This window comes from Habropoda laboriosa, unplaced genomic scaffold (genome assembly GCF_001263275.1).
Source record: "Habropoda laboriosa isolate 0110345459 unplaced genomic scaffold, ASM126327v1 scaffold126, whole genome shotgun sequence".
NCBI classification, from domain to species: Eukaryota; Metazoa; Arthropoda; class Insecta; order Hymenoptera; family Apidae; genus Habropoda; species Habropoda laboriosa.
In genome coordinates this window covers 1837430-1856758 of record NW_017100288.1, presented here as the reverse complement: position 1 = coordinate 1856758, position 19329 = coordinate 1837430, and the positions used below count along the sequence as shown (strand labels likewise).

Genomic DNA, 19329 nt, shown 5'->3' with positions numbered 1-19329 from the left:
GCCTCGACAACATTCCCTTTATCCGATACACCCTTAAATCCTCTGCTGTTCCAACGAAATCCTCTAAGATTTGAAGAAACGCGAGACACTCTTAGTGTGTACGGTGTGCACTAATGGCACAACGACCCGTTCGTTAGTGGCGTACCGATGGCTAGTTTCGCCGTCGCGAAAGGGTTAATGTTTCTGCCGGAGTCTCTGCGGTTTCCCTCGAAGAAGACTCCTATTTTCCTAAAGACACCCTGATTGGTGATTTTTCCTTTTCTAAATCACCAATCAGTTTACTCCGGTGCATCGCGACCTCCCTCCATTTCGCCCTTAGCGCGTTATCTTAGGGTGGGGTAAGCAACGACCGGAGAATCCTGTGGAATCTCCGCTTTTCTAGGCTTTGTTAAAGTCAAGTGGCCCATCGACGTTGGCAAAAGTCGTGGGCCACTTTTCTATTTTCCGTTCGGAGACTCTAGGATTTATGGCAGGGTCTGGTCCTAGGGACTAAGTGTCGCAGGCAACGCAATAAACACTTGCGGTGTTTTGAGAAAGCGATATTTGCCTGCTGACGACGACCACTTGACTCGCTGCCATAAATCCGGCTACAGGATACGCCTTAACGGGTATTTTGAATAATTTCAATTAGAAAACGTTAATTATTCACATTTTGATAATTCATATAACATACATTTTCGAACATTCTGAAAATAAACATTTCCAAATTACAAAATTGTGTCACATCACCGATGCAGTCCAAAAATGACCACTATAAGCGATAAATTATCGATTGTGTTCCCGAGTTAACCTCGATTTACGTTTCACAATACAGAAAGTGTAATACACAATTTATATTCAAGAAGGTGAAATTAAAAACAGTTTCACCTAAGTTCCTATTTTATTCGAAGCAGCCAGAGAAGGGTTTAAAATCTTCGAGGCGGCTTCGAGTGTGGCATGATCCAAAAAAGGCTGGCAAACACCGATCCAAATGCCTCCTCTTCGGGTCTTCTTTCGAACAATAACTTCCAAAAGAATTCGTAACTCATCGACAAGCACAGGCAATTCGAAAAGCACGAAATACACCCGTAACAAGCGAGTATAAAGTGTTAAACGATACAGTTTCTCGTTCGGGCGAAAAATATCCTCTAGCCGGGCTGGAGGAGCAAAACGAAGGGCCGGGGACCACATAGTACGCGCAAAATCCGGCCTCAGCCAGGGGTTCGATAATAAATATGCAAAAAGGAGGAGCATCGATGCCGTAAATAAAAACGGCGGGTTTGCGTGCTGCGATCTCACAACAGAAGAAGAAGAAGAAGAAGAAGAAGAAGAAGAAGAAGAAGAAGAAGAAGAAGAAGAAGAAGAAGAAGAGGCCCGAAATAAAAGGACGAGGCCGAATCGAGGAGAGGGCGTACGAACAGAAAAGAAACGAGGGAACGAATGAAACGAACGACCAGGCAACGGTACGCAACCAACGTGTCCCGGTAATCTCTTGATTTAGTTCGACTTAGGGCCGTGAAACGTGTTCCCTTGGCCACTTTGTCGGCCACCTTTTCTCCTTCGAGCCCTCGCAAACGGACGATGAAGATACGGAAAACGGCCGGTCGCGATATCGAGCTGACGTCTCTATTTATAGACGTTTCTCTGACTAGTCAGTGTGAATTTAAAAGCGTCGATTTCGGCTGCTTGGTCGAGTGAGACTTTTTAGTTGACCCTTTCAGATGCACGGATGCGTAGATGAGTTCGGAGGAAATGACTGGTTGCGACTCGAGGTTGCGAAAGAGGTTGTAAAAGGAGATGATACTTTGGAGATTGAGAGCTGTGTAAAAATGGCTCGCCTAGATTGATACTTGATTACTTGTGTCGGGTTATTTTATTTAAAGTGAAACTTGCTTCTACGTGTTTTATTAAATAATAAATATTATTGAAGTTTAAGTGTAAATAGAGCAATGGAAATAAAGATATTTGTTCCTTGAAAGTGTTATTTCTTTTGAAGATCCATTTTAAGTAAATTATTTTGTATTCAACTGATCTAACGAATCAATTTTAAAAATATTTTCTTACTTTCATCTTAGTGCTTTATTTCAACATCCATCTTCGGCTGAAAGTGTCGAAATTACAACATACCTAACAGTGATTGATGGAATGGATTGATAGATCAGATATCTGGACGTTTAACGATCTAACAACGTCAGTTGTTATTAGGTAATCGCCACTCAAGCAACTTAAATTTCATTAAGTTTCAATCTCTATCATCAGACTACTTGTGTAGAAATAAATGTCAATTTTTTAAGAAGAAAAAATTAGTATCTTTCAACATCCCCAAAGAAAAATATTTTAATTCAATATCCCAGAGAAAAATATTGTAATTCAATATTCTAAGGAAAAATATTTTTAATTAATATTCTAAAGAAGAATATCTTAATTCAATATCCCAAAGAAAAATATTGTAATTCAATATTCTAAAGAAAAATATTTTAAATTAATATTCTAAAGAAGAATATCTTAATTCAATATCCCAAAGAAAAATATTTTAATTCAATATCCCAAAGAAGAATATTTTAATTCAATATCCTAAAGAAAATTTTTTTAATCTGTTAACTGTGTTCATCTCTCAAACAGCAATTGAATCTCTCTAATTTATAATTAAAAATGAGTAAAAATAATAACCACTTACTTCATCTTGGTTCTTGCAAATGTGAATATAACGTATTTTATATTTAATACAGGCACAACAGTGCAATAAAAGATAAAATAAACTATTGTATTCTAACTATTCACTAATCAATGACGTGTTAATTCGTCTTCCCTAGTTAACAGGTTAATTCAATATCTCAAAGAAAAATATTTTAATAAAATTCGAAGCATCTAATAAATTAATTTAAAGAAACAAATTTTCCGATTTGTATCTCGTTACTTTATTTCGATATCGAATTTCAGCTGAAAGTATCAAAATGACAAATTCAATGGTGGTCGCCACTAACCTGTACTCTCTGTCGATGACGATCCTGCTTCCGTTGCCGCCTCTCCAGTTCCTCTTTTCTTTCGATTAGAGACCTTATCTCGACTCCGGCCACAGGAACGCCGGTCTCGTCAGGTACGTCTGTGCACGAGGGTAGTCTCTTCAAGGTAGAAACAGGCTCTTCCTCACCCTCACTGTAACTCTCCACCAGGAGCTCCGAGTCACTCTGAAAACAAATTAAGGATTCCGTTTGAATGCATTATTCCGGAGGAACGTGGAACAGGGGGAACAGAGGGAACAGAAACTAATTTTCCACAAAATGGTTCTGCCTTTCCCACTTTTTTTTCCCTTATATATTTCATCATGCATTTGTTGTTTCAAATAGCTTTCTTATTCAAATGAAAATGACCTTAGATAGTAATCTATTGTTGTATAAATAACTTAAGTGTCAAATAAAAGCAAGAAACGTTGGAATATGTGTATGTATAAGTGTAAAAGGTACATTCGCAGAAAAATAAAATTCGTCAATATTTCATCATGCTTTTGTTGTTTCAAATAGCTTTCTTATTCGAATGAAAATGACGTTAGATAGTAATCTATCGTCGTAGAAATAACTTAAGTGTCAAATAAAAACAAGAAACGTAGGAATAAGTGTATGTATAAGTGTAAAAGGTGCTTTCGCAGAAAAATAAAGTTCGTCAATATTCTACGCAGTTCCCTTCACAGCCAGCTAAATTACACAAAACTTTGTTCTCGTACGTATAAAATACTTCATCAACTCAATTAAATCAATTACACACTTAAAACCTGCTTAAAATAACCAACTACCCACTCTGCATACCTATCTAACCTCTATTGCTCTCCATAAAACCGAATAACCCTCAATATCGGAAATCGATACGACATGTCTTACGAAATCCATGTTACTAACATTACTGTACCCTCTGTTATCGTCAAATTCGTATACCAGGGACAAATACGAGAAAATTACTCACCAAAAACTTTCTTCAATCCTGCTAATCCACTCCCGAACTAAAACTAACACTTTCGACAAATTATCTAACCTAATGAACTCGCCCATGGCGAAGTCCATACGCGACTAACTTCTCGCCCTTACTCTCTGTCGCGCATGCGCACCACCTTGGTTCGCGTCTAGTACGTCGCGATAATCACACACTGTCGATTCTCCAATAACCTTTAACGATACATCGATACCCTTTCGCGTTGGTCGTTCCATTTGCCCGCGAAATACGAACGGAACGAATGAATATTTCATAAAAGGGAGGACGACGACGAGAAGAGAGATAAGAATCGTTATCGTGGTTCTTAATAAAATTCTTTGTTCGCTGGCGTGGAACAAGGACGAAAATCCACGAGGCGGAATCGCTGGCGCGTTTAATTTACTCTCCCTGAACGAGTTAGTTACCTGTTCCGGGGGTGAGCTCGGCGTACTCGTGCTCGATGCCTCCACCACCGAGACGTACTCGCTGATGCCTGTTTCGCTCTTCTGCAACTTCAGTACAGGCGTCTCGAGGCCGCACAGGAACACTTGGCCGAAGAACAGAATCTTGTTTATCCTGAGGCACACTTGAGCGACTTCCTGGAATACGACATGAGCCAAGACTTAGAGCGCGCGAATGGAGGAGAGAACGGAACCCCCATTTTGAAATTTCAATCGTGGCTTGAATGAGAATCGATTTTCTCCACTACAACTTTATACATAATACGTTTTGGGACTGGTGATTCCCCCGAACGTAATTTAACTTGTTACTTGGAAACACACCTTTAAGGTTGGCAACGAGATTTTTATTACTTATTTATTCCCGAGTTTTTAATCATATTACGACGACGGGGAAAAGTTTCAGTCTTGAAATTAAGGTAAATATTGCTTCTTTTGTTGAAATAAATTGCGAACTGTTTAATGCTACGCTGTAACATAGGAAATTATACTGTACGGTGTGCAACAAACGTTCGGTCACTCGGTGGAATGGAAGGCAGCAAAAAAAATATTTCTTTAAAATTTCCAAAAATAGTTTCAGTATGTAAATCGAATATTTTTGCACTCTGAGTCCGTAAACTTTTCTCACAAACTGTATATTACTCTATTAAAAATAAATTTTCACAACATAGCAAATTACGTTCGTTGGAATAATCAAATTTGCAAAATATCAAAATAAAAAAATTCAGAAACTAAATACGTCTTAACTGTGTCATTTTTAATTCTCCTGAAATGGTCGAAAACACGTCGGAAATTTTATCCAACATTTGTCCTATTTGTGATCACATTTTCAACACACGCAAAAGCATATTTCGCAGACAAACATGAATTTGATTTAAAATCAATATTTTGAAAAATATCAATTCACAAATAAAACACTACTCACCATATCTTCGATTTTCTCTGCGTAACAAGGATCCTGCGGATTCGACATCAGCGGCGTGAATCCTGCCAAGGTCATATCTTCCTGCAGTTTCACCAAATCAACCTCTAAAACAAATGTTGAACAGGAAGTGTTAGGCAAATTGTAAACGTACAATTAACATAAATTAACCGCGACGCTCATTAACGGTCGCTAAAAATACCCGGCGCGCATGAGTTTCCCGTTTAAAGAAAGGAAATTAATCTGTCGTGTACCATGCTAAGAGAATCCTTCTAACTAACGGAAGTCGTCGTCAGAAGTATGTGCAAACGTAGTTTACCGGTAAAGATACCGCTTTTCAAACTTCGCGGCGAACACCGAAGAGCAGATGTGCAGAGAATTTTAGTCAAACACTTTCTGCATCCTCAGAATCCTGGGATAAGGATAATTTCAAGGAAACTCCAATCCCTTTCACGCAGTAGAAAATATTCTACTAATAAAAATGCCGATAACAAATATTTCAAGAAAATCATTTCTTATCTACCAAAATGTGTACCTATTTTCTAGACGTACTACACTACTTTTGTACAATCTTACAATATTTTCAGGAAAACATTTCTGCCACTTTTTTATCTCCTACAAAGTTACTTCAAATTTACGAAAGCAAGACTTATTTATAATAAATATCTAATTCTGCACAATTTTTTATCGCGGCTAGTATTTCTGCCATTTCTTTATCTCTTTCAAAGTTACTTCAAATTTACGAAAGCAACATTTATTCATAATAAACATCTGATTCTACAAAATTGCGACCCGTTGTTGACAAACTATGATCCAAGAATCAGATTCGCCATGAACATTTGCAATCAACTTTGATGGCAGGGAATACAAAGCTTCAGCTACAGTTAAATGAAATGTTATCCAAAATGTGTATTACGAAAAACATTACAAATAAAGGATTTGTCAAAAGATTTGAATTTGTAATTAACTACCTACGTACATACAGTGACTCTTACTAATATTCGGACACTCTTTAGAACAGTATAACTTTTTCTAAATTGGACTCAACGACTTGAGTTTTTGAGTGAGAAGTTAGAAGGATTAGTATGCCAGATGACGCGTGTAAAATTTGTTGAAAATATTGCAATTTGTGGGAATCACGAAGAAAATCGTAAAGGTCACTGTTCACAACTTTTTCACCCGAGCTTGTAACGAAAATTTAAAACATACGTTTTGTAGATTCATGTCAATTATACACGCGCTGAAAATTTCATCGAAATCGGTAGATGGAGAAACGAGCGACAGGCATCGAAAGATGTAGGAATCTTCAGATTTATTACAATTGTAGGCCGAAAGTCGTGAAATAGTGCGATTTTCACAATCTTTAACTGTTTGTAGCTCGTAGCGACATTAACCGATTTCGTATAATTGACATAGATCTACAAAACGTATTTTTTAGATTTTCATTACGAGCTCGGATAAAAAAGTTGTCGAATGTGACCTTTACAATTTTCTTCGCGATTCTCACAGATTGCAATTTTTTCAAAAAATTTTATACGCGTCATCTAGTACACTAATCCTAACTTTGCAAAAAACCTCGAGTCGTCAAGTCCAATTTAGAGAAGGTTATACTGTTCTAAAGAGTGTCCGAATGTTAGTAAGAGTCACCGTACGTATTTTCTCTCTCGGCCCACAGAGCCAAAAAATATTTAATATCTGGCCCTCCAGAAAAAAAGTGTGCCGACCCCTGGATTAGAACAACAGCATCTACCATCTATTCCCAGTGAAACAAGTCAAACAAATTTCACACTGTAGTAGGATATTCTTTGGTATCTGGGAAAAGCGCACAAAAGTTTATCTATCTTTCGTCGATACATGTTAACCCTCTATGGGGCGAATATTTTTCTTGGCTGTAAAAGAATTTATGTAACAAATATCGACCTATAAATACAGAATAACAGTGAATTCAGCAGTTTCGACAATTTTATCGTAACGAATACATATTGTAACTTTGAAGTAACAACGGTTATCAAGAAAGTTACTGGTTAATAAGGAGACATTGTACAACAAGACGTTTATGCCATTTTGTGGAAGAAAGTTCAATTATTTAATAAAATATCGATATATTAGTACGTGACTTGAAAGTTACACGGGCCCATAGAGGGTTAAATGCTTGGTGCAAAATAATTTCGAACAAATTACAACCAATGTCTATATAACATTTTTTTCTTACTTACGAGAACATACTGACAATGTTTAATGCGCAAAATCTGCGACACCCTGTATACATACCATTTGTCGTGTACTCGCGTCGGTTTGAGTTATGTTTCAAACTTGGATCACGAGAGAAAAATCGGACTGTTTTCTAACGAGGTCTGAAGCGATCCCGGAATACCCTTTCTCCAACGTTATAATATAAACGACTTGATTATGCGTTCAGCGCTCGGACTGACTCAATACTTGGTTGTTTAACGTTCAGAATGATACTGATTCGAAATTCAGAGGAAGTCACGCATCTCAGCTACTGAGGGCGGAGTTTCATTTTGGAAGTGAAAAATGGGAGAAATAAGAACATTAAGTATTGGTCGTAGGGTGTGGTGGTGGGAAGTGGTGGTAGAAGGATGAGGTGTCGGGGTTTTGGGGAATTCCGAAAAAAGGAGATAGGACATGAGAGAAGGAAGACACTAGTTCAGTAATTGGAAAATCGGGACAATGGTTAATAAACTGAGTTCTGGTGGTGAAATTACCGAGGGTACGCGCTTAATAACGGCCCCGGCTAATCCTATGGGTCGCGGATTCTTCAGGCCCGTCTTACAATTTCCTTAAGCTATAAAAATAAAAGGAGAAAGGCTCGATGCGAAAATAGACAAAAAAAATGTTCGGTACGGAACAAATGCAGCGTTCGAGCTGTTGCTTTTGCTTTCGGGCGTCCGGGCTTCAAACGGATAAAACGATTTATAACAATTACTGTAGGAAGGCGTCCGGTGAGCCTCCTGTACTCTACTCTCTGGAAAGCGTCCGGCGGATAAGTCCAGCCGTTCTTCCCATTCCAGGAGGCTGGTTGTTACAACACCAAGAAAATATCCCCAACACGAAAGAAAGTAACAACGAGAAGAAAAAAAACGAACATTTACAAAAAGTGAAATATCTACATATCGTTTCCCCTTACAAAGAAACCTAACTGCAAGCTTAAACAAAACTCATCCACAAATCGAAAATAAAACCTGAACCGTACAAAATGATAGTTCTCTCAACTCGAAGGCCGTCGTATTACATGCCATTAAAGTAACGAACAACAGCCACATCTGCTACTCAACCGTGTATATCTTCCCCGATCCCGCCAAAAAATGCTAGATAATATTTTTCGTGAAAGTGGAAAAGAAAAGCAACAACCGAGATGTACAGTTATACGACACAAGTTGTATGGAAAATTGAGATTACAGTAGTCGGTAGGCCATCGATGGTGTACCGTTTTCATCGAATTTACGATATAAATGTAGAAATAAATAGTTACGACATATCCAAGGCGCGGTTTCCCGAAAACGATGCGCCGCTGGATCGAGGCGACAGATAATGACAAGCGTAACCTGTTATCATGCAAATATCGAGCGGGTGCACCGGCTATAAACATTCAGCAACAACTACCGGGGAGTGGCAGGGCGTTCCGGTTAGTTCCTGAACGCGGGATGAACGAGGCTTAAGGATATTCAACCTGTCGGATGACACGCTCGTGTATACGATCGATGCTCTCCCTCCGGTTACATTGTAGCGCGCATACCTCGCGTCATTGATCGCCGATAATGGAACGATTTAACGACGGGAGGAGGACGTGGTCGGAGATGTTCGAGAACAGGTAACCTCGTCCCATGTAAGATGGTACTTGGACGAACACGCCTCTGACGTGGCATCCTACGAAAATTGCCAGGCAGAAAAATTGCAACGTCTCCCGGCTGACGCGGTCCTTTGTTAACAACGGTGACGTCGACGTGATGTCACGTTTCTGAGGAAGACAGTGTACAAGGGGAAACTGATTCGGTGAGTTTTGATGGAAAGGACGTTTAAGAGTCTTTTTTTCTCGTAAGGTAAAGAAATAAGCCTACCACGAGAAGATTTAATCGTCATGTTTAGAATATGGAAGATGCAGTCATCTATTTTGTATAATAATGAAATTGTGTGCTTCTTTTGTTACACATTTTTGGGATGTTTGGTGTTATTTCACTGAGATTTAATCGTCACGTTTAGAAAGTTAGAAGACGTTTGTTTATCGGTAATTCATTTGGTATGATAATAAAATTGCGTGGTTCTAAAATTGAATGGCTTCATTCAACACACTTTTTATTTCATTGAGAACCACTTTCAGTTTCTGTTGTTCATCTGAGTTCGATAAATCGTGTGTCATTTTAACCCTCTACTGTCGAGACACCGTTCTTGGGACGCAAAGCCCCATACGGAGTCTGCGAAACTCCGGAATTTCCAGTTAATTTATACATAAATGCAGAACACTTCTGACAACTTTTCTTACCGATTTACCTTTATCACACATTTTCCTAATGAACGTTATAGAATAGAGTGGTTGTGTTAATTTCATTTGAATGTAATAATGTCGAGTTCTAAATAGAACGGAAGAAACCAAAAAAGATCGAGTCTCTGAGACTCCGCCTCGACAGTAGAGGGTTAAACAGCAATTTATGAAATTTCAGATTTAGCTGTATCGATGAAACAAAAACAGCGAAGTTGCAAGTTAAATTCTGAAGTGTGAGGTTCAGCTGTGTCAACGAAATGCACGTTGTTCCTCGAAAAGGAAGATTTTCTCATTTTCTTCGAAGAGGAAGCTGGTGTGTATGTAAAAGAAGTCCCTTTAAAAACCACAACAACCTGCGTTTCATCGACACAACTAAACCCGAAGCTTCCCAATTACAAATCTCTCTCAAACTTCCGCCACATGCACTCTCGATACCTGCTAAGAATTCCAATTCGACAAAGTATTGCAACTTCACCCCGCCGCCTGGTCGAAGCAAATACCCCAAATTCCATCCCCGGCGAAATTCCAATATCCAAACCTGACACATCTAAAATTCTAATATCCAACATTTGAACGTCGAACAACTCGCGGAATACCGATAACCCCCTTGGCCAAAATCCGATCCAGCCTAACGTTGTACACACACTATCACACCGCCCGGCGCGATTCGATTCATGCAGAGCCCGTTCGGAAACCGCAGACGGAGCAGCGACGCTGCTGCGTCTAGGCGATTCGAAATGCAACATACCGGCGTCGAGCCGCCATTAATATTCGCGCGAGTGCACCTTGAATCGCTTTACACGGTCAGGCCGCATTTATCGCGAATATTACACGAAGTTCAGGGTCAGTGTGGCCGGGAACTCGCGTGGAACGTGAGGAGGATCGAGTTAGGAGGATCAGCGTGGCAGGCTCTGCAATCGATCATCCGGAGGACCTCGCGCGAGGTAGATTAAAGCTCGGGCCTCGTTCTACCACCCTTCTTCCCCTCCTTCCCTCCCACCGCCCGCCGTTCGCTATCTTCTGCAAAGAAATATAGAAACCTAATCGCGCGCTCTCTATTTCGCGTGCACGGGCTTGTTTAATGCGAATTCGAAATCGGTGTCGTGGCGATCACGCGAAACCTGTATCACAGTCTTAGGCGAACTCCGGTGAGAGAGGAACTTCGAATGGCGAACGCTGTTGGATGCTATCTCAGGCTGGAAAAATGGGATCTGTTTTTGCATGGGGTGTCCGGTTTGAGAGTGCTGAAAAATTGATTCTTTTCTCTCTTTTTTTCGTAGATTGAAAACATAAATATATCAGCACATTACCAACCGAACGAATTACAATTGAAGGGATGTGTCTCAGAATGGTGAAATGGTAGTAATGTACAATCGAACGATGGTATTGTGGAAGGAAATTGAAATTAAAATATCATTCGGTGTAAAAGACCTGCCACATCGGTTGGCAACGTGTCAAGGATGGATTCGTAAAAATAACAAAGTTGCAAACACTTATGAATCTAGGGCTGCAAAGTTTAACGATCTGATCTTTTTCACTTAGTTAAGGTGTAATCGACTGATCAACTTTGGATAAAGTCTACAGAAAGGATTGTATAATTTAAATTCTTTTTAAAATATTCATATAAATCAAAATCAGCAAAAATGCACGCACTCCTTATATTACCAAAATTCTAAATTGAATAATTGGCTGTAATGACTATTTGGGTCTGTTTTGCATTCAGTAAGTGTTCTAATACTTCTGAACATTTCTGCAGAGACTGAAAACCAAGAACCTATATTTTATCCTTGTTTATAGTGTTTTTATAAACAATATAAAACTGATCTCTTTGGTAGAAAATCTGACTTTTTGAAAAAGCTGAATTTATTCTACTGAAGAAAATTATAAGTACCCTAACAATATTAAAGAAATATTCTAATTTAGTTTAGCTCATTTTCAACTGTATCCTCCCCCTTAATATTTCCCAAAACCTTTTCATTACGTTAACCCTTTGACCTATAACAACGTGTTAGACTCGTGGCAGAAATTATGGTGAAGATGTGTTAGTAAGAAAACTTCATTGCAATCCTAACTTTCGTTTTAACTTGCAAGACTGACGATTACTAAATGTTATTAATCCGTAACAGATTAGCTTTCGTTACCTGACACAGTAGTAAAACAGTAAATGGCTGACGCTTAGATGCTTAGTTAGAAAAGAAATCATAGGTAAAGGGGTTAAAGACGACAACGTTGCTGAGAAAAATTCGGATTACCTCAAAATATCAAAATGTTCTAATTTAATAAAAGAATAAAAAATTTCTTAGGTACGATACACCTGCATCCTTCCCCTCAACATTCCCCAAAATTAAAATCCCCTAAAGCATCTCATCACTTTAAAGACCACACCATCCAAAACTTCACCCCGCGAACAATAATCATTACCGACGTGATGCAGCGCAAACCCTTTCCTCTCCTCCACGAAACGTCCGCCGCTTGTTCAAGTCGCGAGAACCGATCGTTCCGCCAAGCCGGTCGAAGACCAGCATCGTCCAACGTACAGGAAAAAAGAAGAGAAAGAAGAAAAATACAAGAAAGAATTACAAGAAGAAGAGGAAAAGAGAGGAAGAAACATCTTCGAGGATCTTCACAATAACATTCTTTCTCGGGTCCGTGGGCACGTTTGCAACGCGCTGGCCCGCCCAACGCAGCAGCCAAGCCAGCCACTATCCTCTCTCTCTCCTCTCATCTTGTACCTTTTGTCCAATTTATCCATTGTGCCTTTGGGTGTGTAACGCGCGGGGTAAATCGAGGTAAGAGAGAAACGCGGCGAGAGATTTCCGCGGTGGACAAGGAGGAGAAAGAGAGGAGAACAGGGAACGCAAGAACCGTCCGAGCCAACAAATTGGCATTACGGCACACGTTACTGGATGTACCGTTACTGTCTCAGTTCCTTTTTCGAATCGTATCGCCGGCTGCGTTCTCGCGTGCGCACGATCCGGCCGAACCGGACGTTCCTGCTGCTTAGCCTTTCGATGTTCCGTGATTTTTCCCCCAGAGGGGATTTGGTTTTGTTCCTTTTCAACGAGGAAGAATGGATTCGTCGCTTTTGTATGCGTACGTGTACGTGTATATGTGGTGTGCTCGTGGGAGGATTCAGAGTGTTCGTGCTGGCTGAGGGAGTGGAATAGATAAGTGTTTGATAGTTGGTGTGCACTCGAAGTGAGAAAACGATTGTTCCTTGTTTTTCCTTTCTTTATTTTTCTGCAAGGTTCGAGAAGGTTTTCGAAATTTTCGAAGTTCGTGCGTTTAACTGAGAGTGTGCAAGGTGAAAAGATTTATTATTAGTCCTTTATGGGAAATCTGGATCATTAATGACCCAAGCGAAATTTCACTCTTGTATTCCTTCGATTATTGAAAAAATTTTGAAAAATTTGACTTAAAGAATAATTGTATAATGTAGCAGAGGCTTCGATAAGTGTCCCAGAATTTTTTCAGATTTTTTTAAAGCGCAGAACAGCAAAAAAATTAGACCGGAGTGTGAAGAAATCTGTTATGGGTCATTAGTGACCCAAGCGAAATTTCACTCGTGTATTCCTTCGATTATTGAAAAAAGTTTGAAAAATCTGATTTAAAGAATAATTGTATAATGTAGCAGAGAGTTTGATAAGTGTCCCAGAATTTTTTCAGATTTTTTTAAAGCCTAGAACAGGAAGGAAATTAGACTTGGAGATAAACTACCCAGTTTGCCTATGGAGTGTGAAAAACGTTTATCTACGATAATTAATCATGGAAAACTGTATAATAGCAGAAACGTGGTTCTTTCTTACACTGTTTTTGTACTCTACCCAACTATGATTCAACGATATTACTCCATTAAAGAACTATTACCTAATTACCTTAATTACCTTAAAACCACCACTAAAAAGGTCATTTTATATTTGAATCATAAATCCATAACATCAAACGAATTCCAATCAACCCTACATTTTCCACTCCCTTTTTCAGCTAGAGAAAACAACTAAAAACGAGTCACAGTACGACTCTACACAGTATGAAACTTAACAAAGTTAGAAATCTTCCATTTTTCCCAATAAAAACACCGTGCTCGCGAAATTTATTTACGCGACAACAAATGAAAATACACATTTTTACATGCACACAGCTGATACAATTTCGTTGAACGAACATAACCATGTACTATCCGCTGTAACGTAATCGATTCACCATACGAAACGATAAACTTCCGCTCCACCCATTCGTCGAGGAAGGAAAAATCCATAGTGGATAACAGAACATTGTCCAGCGTTGTGCAAAACACTTTTTCGTCTGCCTCCAAAGGAGAACGGCCGTGATTTAATGAATTAACAACGGCCCACCATGTACCGCCGATACGTTCAACGATACGATCTATGAATTATGTACTGTTATCGCGTGTAAACCTGTCTCAAAAGTAAGTATAACACGACCAAGGACGCGCCTCGAAACTGGAACGCTCTTTCCCAGCCGTTCGGATCCGTTAGGGTAGACCCAGTTCTAGCCAAGAGGACTCGATTCAACGTGGAACAACCTCGTGGAGGAAAAATTCGCGGCACCGTGCTTTCAAAGCGGAGCCAATGATAGAGACATAAATCGTTCGCGTTACCATTTTTCGCCGTTCCTTACGTTTCGATGGGAACTAAGAAAAAGACATTTTTTTCTAAGCTGATATATGCATGTATACTTGACGTATCATTGTTCCAATGGTAAAATTACGAAACTGCCAAAAACCTTAATTTTTTCAACATAGACTTATTAATCAATGAAAAATTATTTTGTCAAAGAGACTTTGTCGATTAATGTAAAATCACTTTGTCAAAGAGACTGTTAATTAATATAAAAAAAAATTTCAGGAGAGCAGGAAACCACTTTGTTCACCTTTGCAATTGATTTCGTCCACTAAATAAAAAATGTTTTTTCTCTGTGCTGATTTTATCCAGTAACTGAAAGAAATGAATGTTAATTGCTCGGTGAATAAAATCAAGGCAAAGGTGATTTTACATTAATTGACAAAGTGGTTTTCTTCGTTCCCGAAAAATTTTATATTAATTGACAAAGTCTCTTTGACAAAATGAATTTCCGTCAATTGATAATTCTCTCGAAAAACGTTACATTGACTAATAATTCCCTCCTGCAAAATCTCACATTAACCGACAAAGTCTCTCTCGACAAAGTGGTTTTACATTAATTGACAAAGTCTCTTTGATAAAACGATTTTTTTAGTTTTAGTTTCCGCAGTTTCGTAATTTTACTATTGGAACGACCACACCTGCAATACTTAACAAAACACTGACGATGGAAAGAAAAATACACAAATTCAGAATAATCGAAGATATAATAACTTAAAGTATAACAAGCCTACGTTAGAATATCAAAATTTTCGATAACGATTAACCTACCACAGAAGATCAGTCTTTCGTGTACCGATAATATCGAAGATAACAGTGTTGATGTAAAAGTTTAAAGGGGATTATGTATGCACGTTTCCATTAAGTGAAAGGAAATGTTCGCGGTCGGTGTTCAAAATATACTGAATGAAATTCAATGCACACGTTCGCGTGTCTAATTATAGAGTTTCTCAGGCAAGCTTGATAATAATGGTAATTGCGAGTCACGTAATAAGATAATTTAAGGTTAATCAGGGTGAATGAACTTTCGTAAAGTTGGGTATAAATGAACTTCTCATGCGATAAATTACGAAGCCCGTGTATAGTAGTGAGATAGTACGAAAAAAAAAGAATTCAGTAATCATCTTGAATAGAATTCTAGAAATATATTTCCATTTGTGGAGATAACGTGAAATGTGAGCGAAGATTGAACAAGTGAACTGAGACAATATAAATCGGTAAGAATAGGAATTAGTTTCTATCTATTTTTACGTGACATTTTCCATAAATTTCTCCTCGAATCGAATTAACCTCCAAATTAATTTGAAGAATTTTTACGATATTTTGGGAATTTTCGATTCTTATTTTCTGTTTGCGTCGTTTCAAAGCCTCCAACTCCTGAAGTTTCATTAACAGATCTCAAGATAAGGGGAATTCAGAGTTTATAATCTGAGATAAATTGAGTCTTTTAAGTTACAACGAAATCTTATTAACGAATCTCTTAAAAAAAATTTACAAAATGAGATAAATACAGTCTCTTCGATGTTTAACGTATTGTTTTTGTAATTGTGAAAAAACTGAATAAAAATAAGGGCTCAGGGTCTTTTCTATCCCGTCAGAGTAAATCAAGGTTGATAAAAAAAGTACAAGATCAACGACGAAAAGACTGAAATATATTTTCTGAATTATAATTGGATCAAAGAGCAAAAGAAAAAGGATGTTCGCGTTAAAAACAGCCCAAGTTCGATTATTTCAAACACGCCTTCGAGACAGAAAAAACAATGGGGAGGAAAAAGCATTTCTGTTCGATCGACAGCGATAAATGCTCGTTGTGCTCGCATAAATAATCGGTAATTTGCATGGCACGTCGTCGCCACACATGGCAACGCGCGAAAAAAGGCTGTGCGCCAGAAAATATCGTTTCGATCGAACGTAATGGATGCTCGTCGAGCCGGCAAATTCATTAACGACGTAATATTAATTGCCCGCGCGTCGATCATAATTACCCCGAGGGTTAGAACGTGATTACCGATTCCCGCTCCAATGGACTCGTCAGCGGGAGATCCTGTTTATTTCTCGAATTCGTAACCGAAACTGAAAGATACATTGAAGTTTTGAAAATTTACTATAAACAATTTGCTTCCTTGTTTTACTATGTTAACATTTATTTTTTCGGGATATTTAAACTTAATTGATCGTATATAAAAATCGTAATAAAAAAAATTTGAATTTGAACTGTGAATTATTTTGGAGTTTTGAGTTTACAATAAACAATTTGTTTCTATGTTTAATATTAAGTTTTATGGGATTCTGTGTAGTTTTATCTGTTCGTTCATTTATTTTTCGAGTACCTTGATATTAATCAAGATTTTCTAAGAGATACAATTTAAGTTTTTTTTTTTTTTTTTAATGTGCGTCACATGAATTTAGAATGTTCTGAAAATTCTCCAAATCTGACAACACATTTCTGGAGTAATTTTCGTAAATGTTTAAAAGAAAACGTCATTTTCTTCCTCTTTAATAAACATAAATTCTTCGTCCCTTTTTTCGCGACTCTGTGCAGGTAAATCTACACGGTAAATGAGCGAGACAGGCTAAAACAAACAGTATAAACATAACCGTACAAATTACAATTCCACCGATCAACAAAAACAGTAGAAAATTGAAAACTTCATTTCTAATTTTTTCACACGCTTCATTACCATCATCAATCCTCGCGACCTCAACGACGACCCCAAAAAATCCAGGGAATTTAAGTCGAGAAATCAATTAACCCAAAATTCCCCTTAATTTTCTATCTTCGGACACGTCGATCCACACGACCTATGCACTACCGTGTAAATTCACCCTGCGAAGTATTACCGTGCATTCATAAATCATCTCGCATACCAAATACATCCAACGCATCAACACTCCTGTTTCATTAACTCGCGACACAACCTCCTTTTCCATCGAACATCCTCGCTGTGTATGCCCACCGGTGAAGCAGAATATCATTTCGCGGCTACCTGTCATTGTTGAGAAATTGAGAAACCCCGAAAACGGGGTAAAAGAGTTAACAGGAATTCTGAGAGGCTTGAGAATATTCCCAAAGAACTGGCAAAAATTACAGAACGCTTGAAGACGTTCCAGAAGAATTAGTAATAATTCCGGAGAACTGGAAAGCGTTTCAGAAGAATTAGCAAAAGTTCCTAAGGGCTGGAAAAAGTTCTATATAACTCGAAAACGTTCCCAAAGAAATGGCAAAATTTCATAAAGCTCGAAAACGTTCCCAACGAAATGGCAAAGGTTCCATAAAGGACGAACGCGTTCAAAAAAAAATGGCAACATTTCTAAAAGGCCTCAAAACGTTCTCAAAGAAATGGCAAAAACTCTTAAAGGCTCGAAAACGTCCTTAAAGAAATGGCAAAAGTTCATAAAGGCTCCAAAACGTTTCCAAAAAAATGGCAAAGGTTCCCAGAGGAATAGCAAAGATTCCTAAAGGCTCAAAAACGTCCTTAAAGGAGTGGCAAAAGTTCCTAAAGGCTCCAAAACGTTCCCAAAAAATGGCAAAGGTTCCTAAAGGCTCAAAAACGTCCTTGAAGAAATGGCAAAGATTCCTAAAGGCTCAGAAACGTCCTTGAAGAAATGGCAAAAGTTCCTAAAGGCTCCAAAACGTTCCCAAAAAAATGGCAAAGGTTCCTAAGGCTCGAAAAGGTTCCCAGAGGAATAGCAAAGATTCCTAAAGGCTCAGAAATTTTCCGAAAGGCTCGACAAAAGTTCCTAAAGGCTCCAAAACGTTCCCAAAAAATGGCAAAGGTTCCTAAAGGCTCAAAAACGTCCTTGAAGAAATGGCAAAGATTCCGAAAGGCTCGAAAACGTTCCCAGAGAAATGGCAAAATTTCCCAAAGGCCCCAAACCGTTCCCAGAGAAACAGCAAAATTTCCCAAAGTCTCCAAAACGTTCCCAAAAAAGTCACAAAAATGGCTAAAAGCTCCAGGACATTTCCAAAGAATTGTCAAAAATTCCAAAGGGGCAAAATTCGAAAGTTCGAAAACGATTCGTAAAAGAACCGCAAAAAAAAAATGCGAAAAAAATTCATCGAAGCCGAAATTCCGCGTGAATGAGCCCGAAAGATCGCGGCAATTTACATATTCATAAAGGTGGATGCGAAAAAGAGAGGAGAAAACGGGCGGGAAAAAAAGAGCGGGAACTGGAGAGAGCACAGACAGTAGCGCGGCGTGGCCCCTATGGTGCACAGGCCTGAACACCATTGGCTGGCGACTTGTAAACGGCCAGAGGAGAGTGTATATGGCACTGCTGCAGTGGTCACATCGAACGGATTCACCGTTACGTAACCGGCGGCTATCCGCGGGTCAACACACGGCCAGAGGCTTCACCGTTCGAGGAACTTGGCTTTTTCGATTAAACGACTGGTCCAGAGAGGATTCGAGCCGCGTTATCGCGGGGGATCGTCGCGGACCGGCTGGTCGTTCGCTCGGGAATTACGGCCACGGGACGGCCAGACCGCGTAATGAACGTCCGGATGACGTGGGTGATGTTGGGTATGTCGAGAAGGGAGATTTGCGAAGTCAAGGGAAAATTCTAGAGAAATGACCAATTTGGATATTCCAACTTAATATTGTATAATCCACCGTTGGACTGTTATTCCCTTATTCGTTATTCGTTCATTCGTTAATCCTTCGTTCGTTCATTCGTTATTCGTTAATCCTTCATTCGTTCAATCGTTATTCGTTATATGTTCATTTGTTATTCCCTCATTCGTTAATCCTTCATTAGTTATTCGTCACTGAGAAAAACAATTTGACGCTCCGAGAGCTCTATCTAATCACCTTTCCTTTTAAATTAACCCTTTATTTATGAAACGAACAACTAGGTCACTAT

General features: G+C 38.8%; 1 protein-coding gene across 1 annotated transcript in view; it reads right to left on the bottom strand.

Annotated features, from left to right (window-relative positions):
• LOC108573733 (telomerase-binding protein EST1A-like) overlaps positions 1–19329 on the bottom strand; it is a 223685-nt gene that overhangs the window by 68059 nt on the left and 136297 nt on the right. Inside the window, 3 exon segments of the mRNA XM_017936208.1 lie at positions 2964–3167; positions 4368–4541; positions 5326–5429. Of these exon segments, the coding sequence (XP_017791697.1) occupies positions 2964–3167; positions 4368–4541; positions 5326–5429 (482 nt within the window).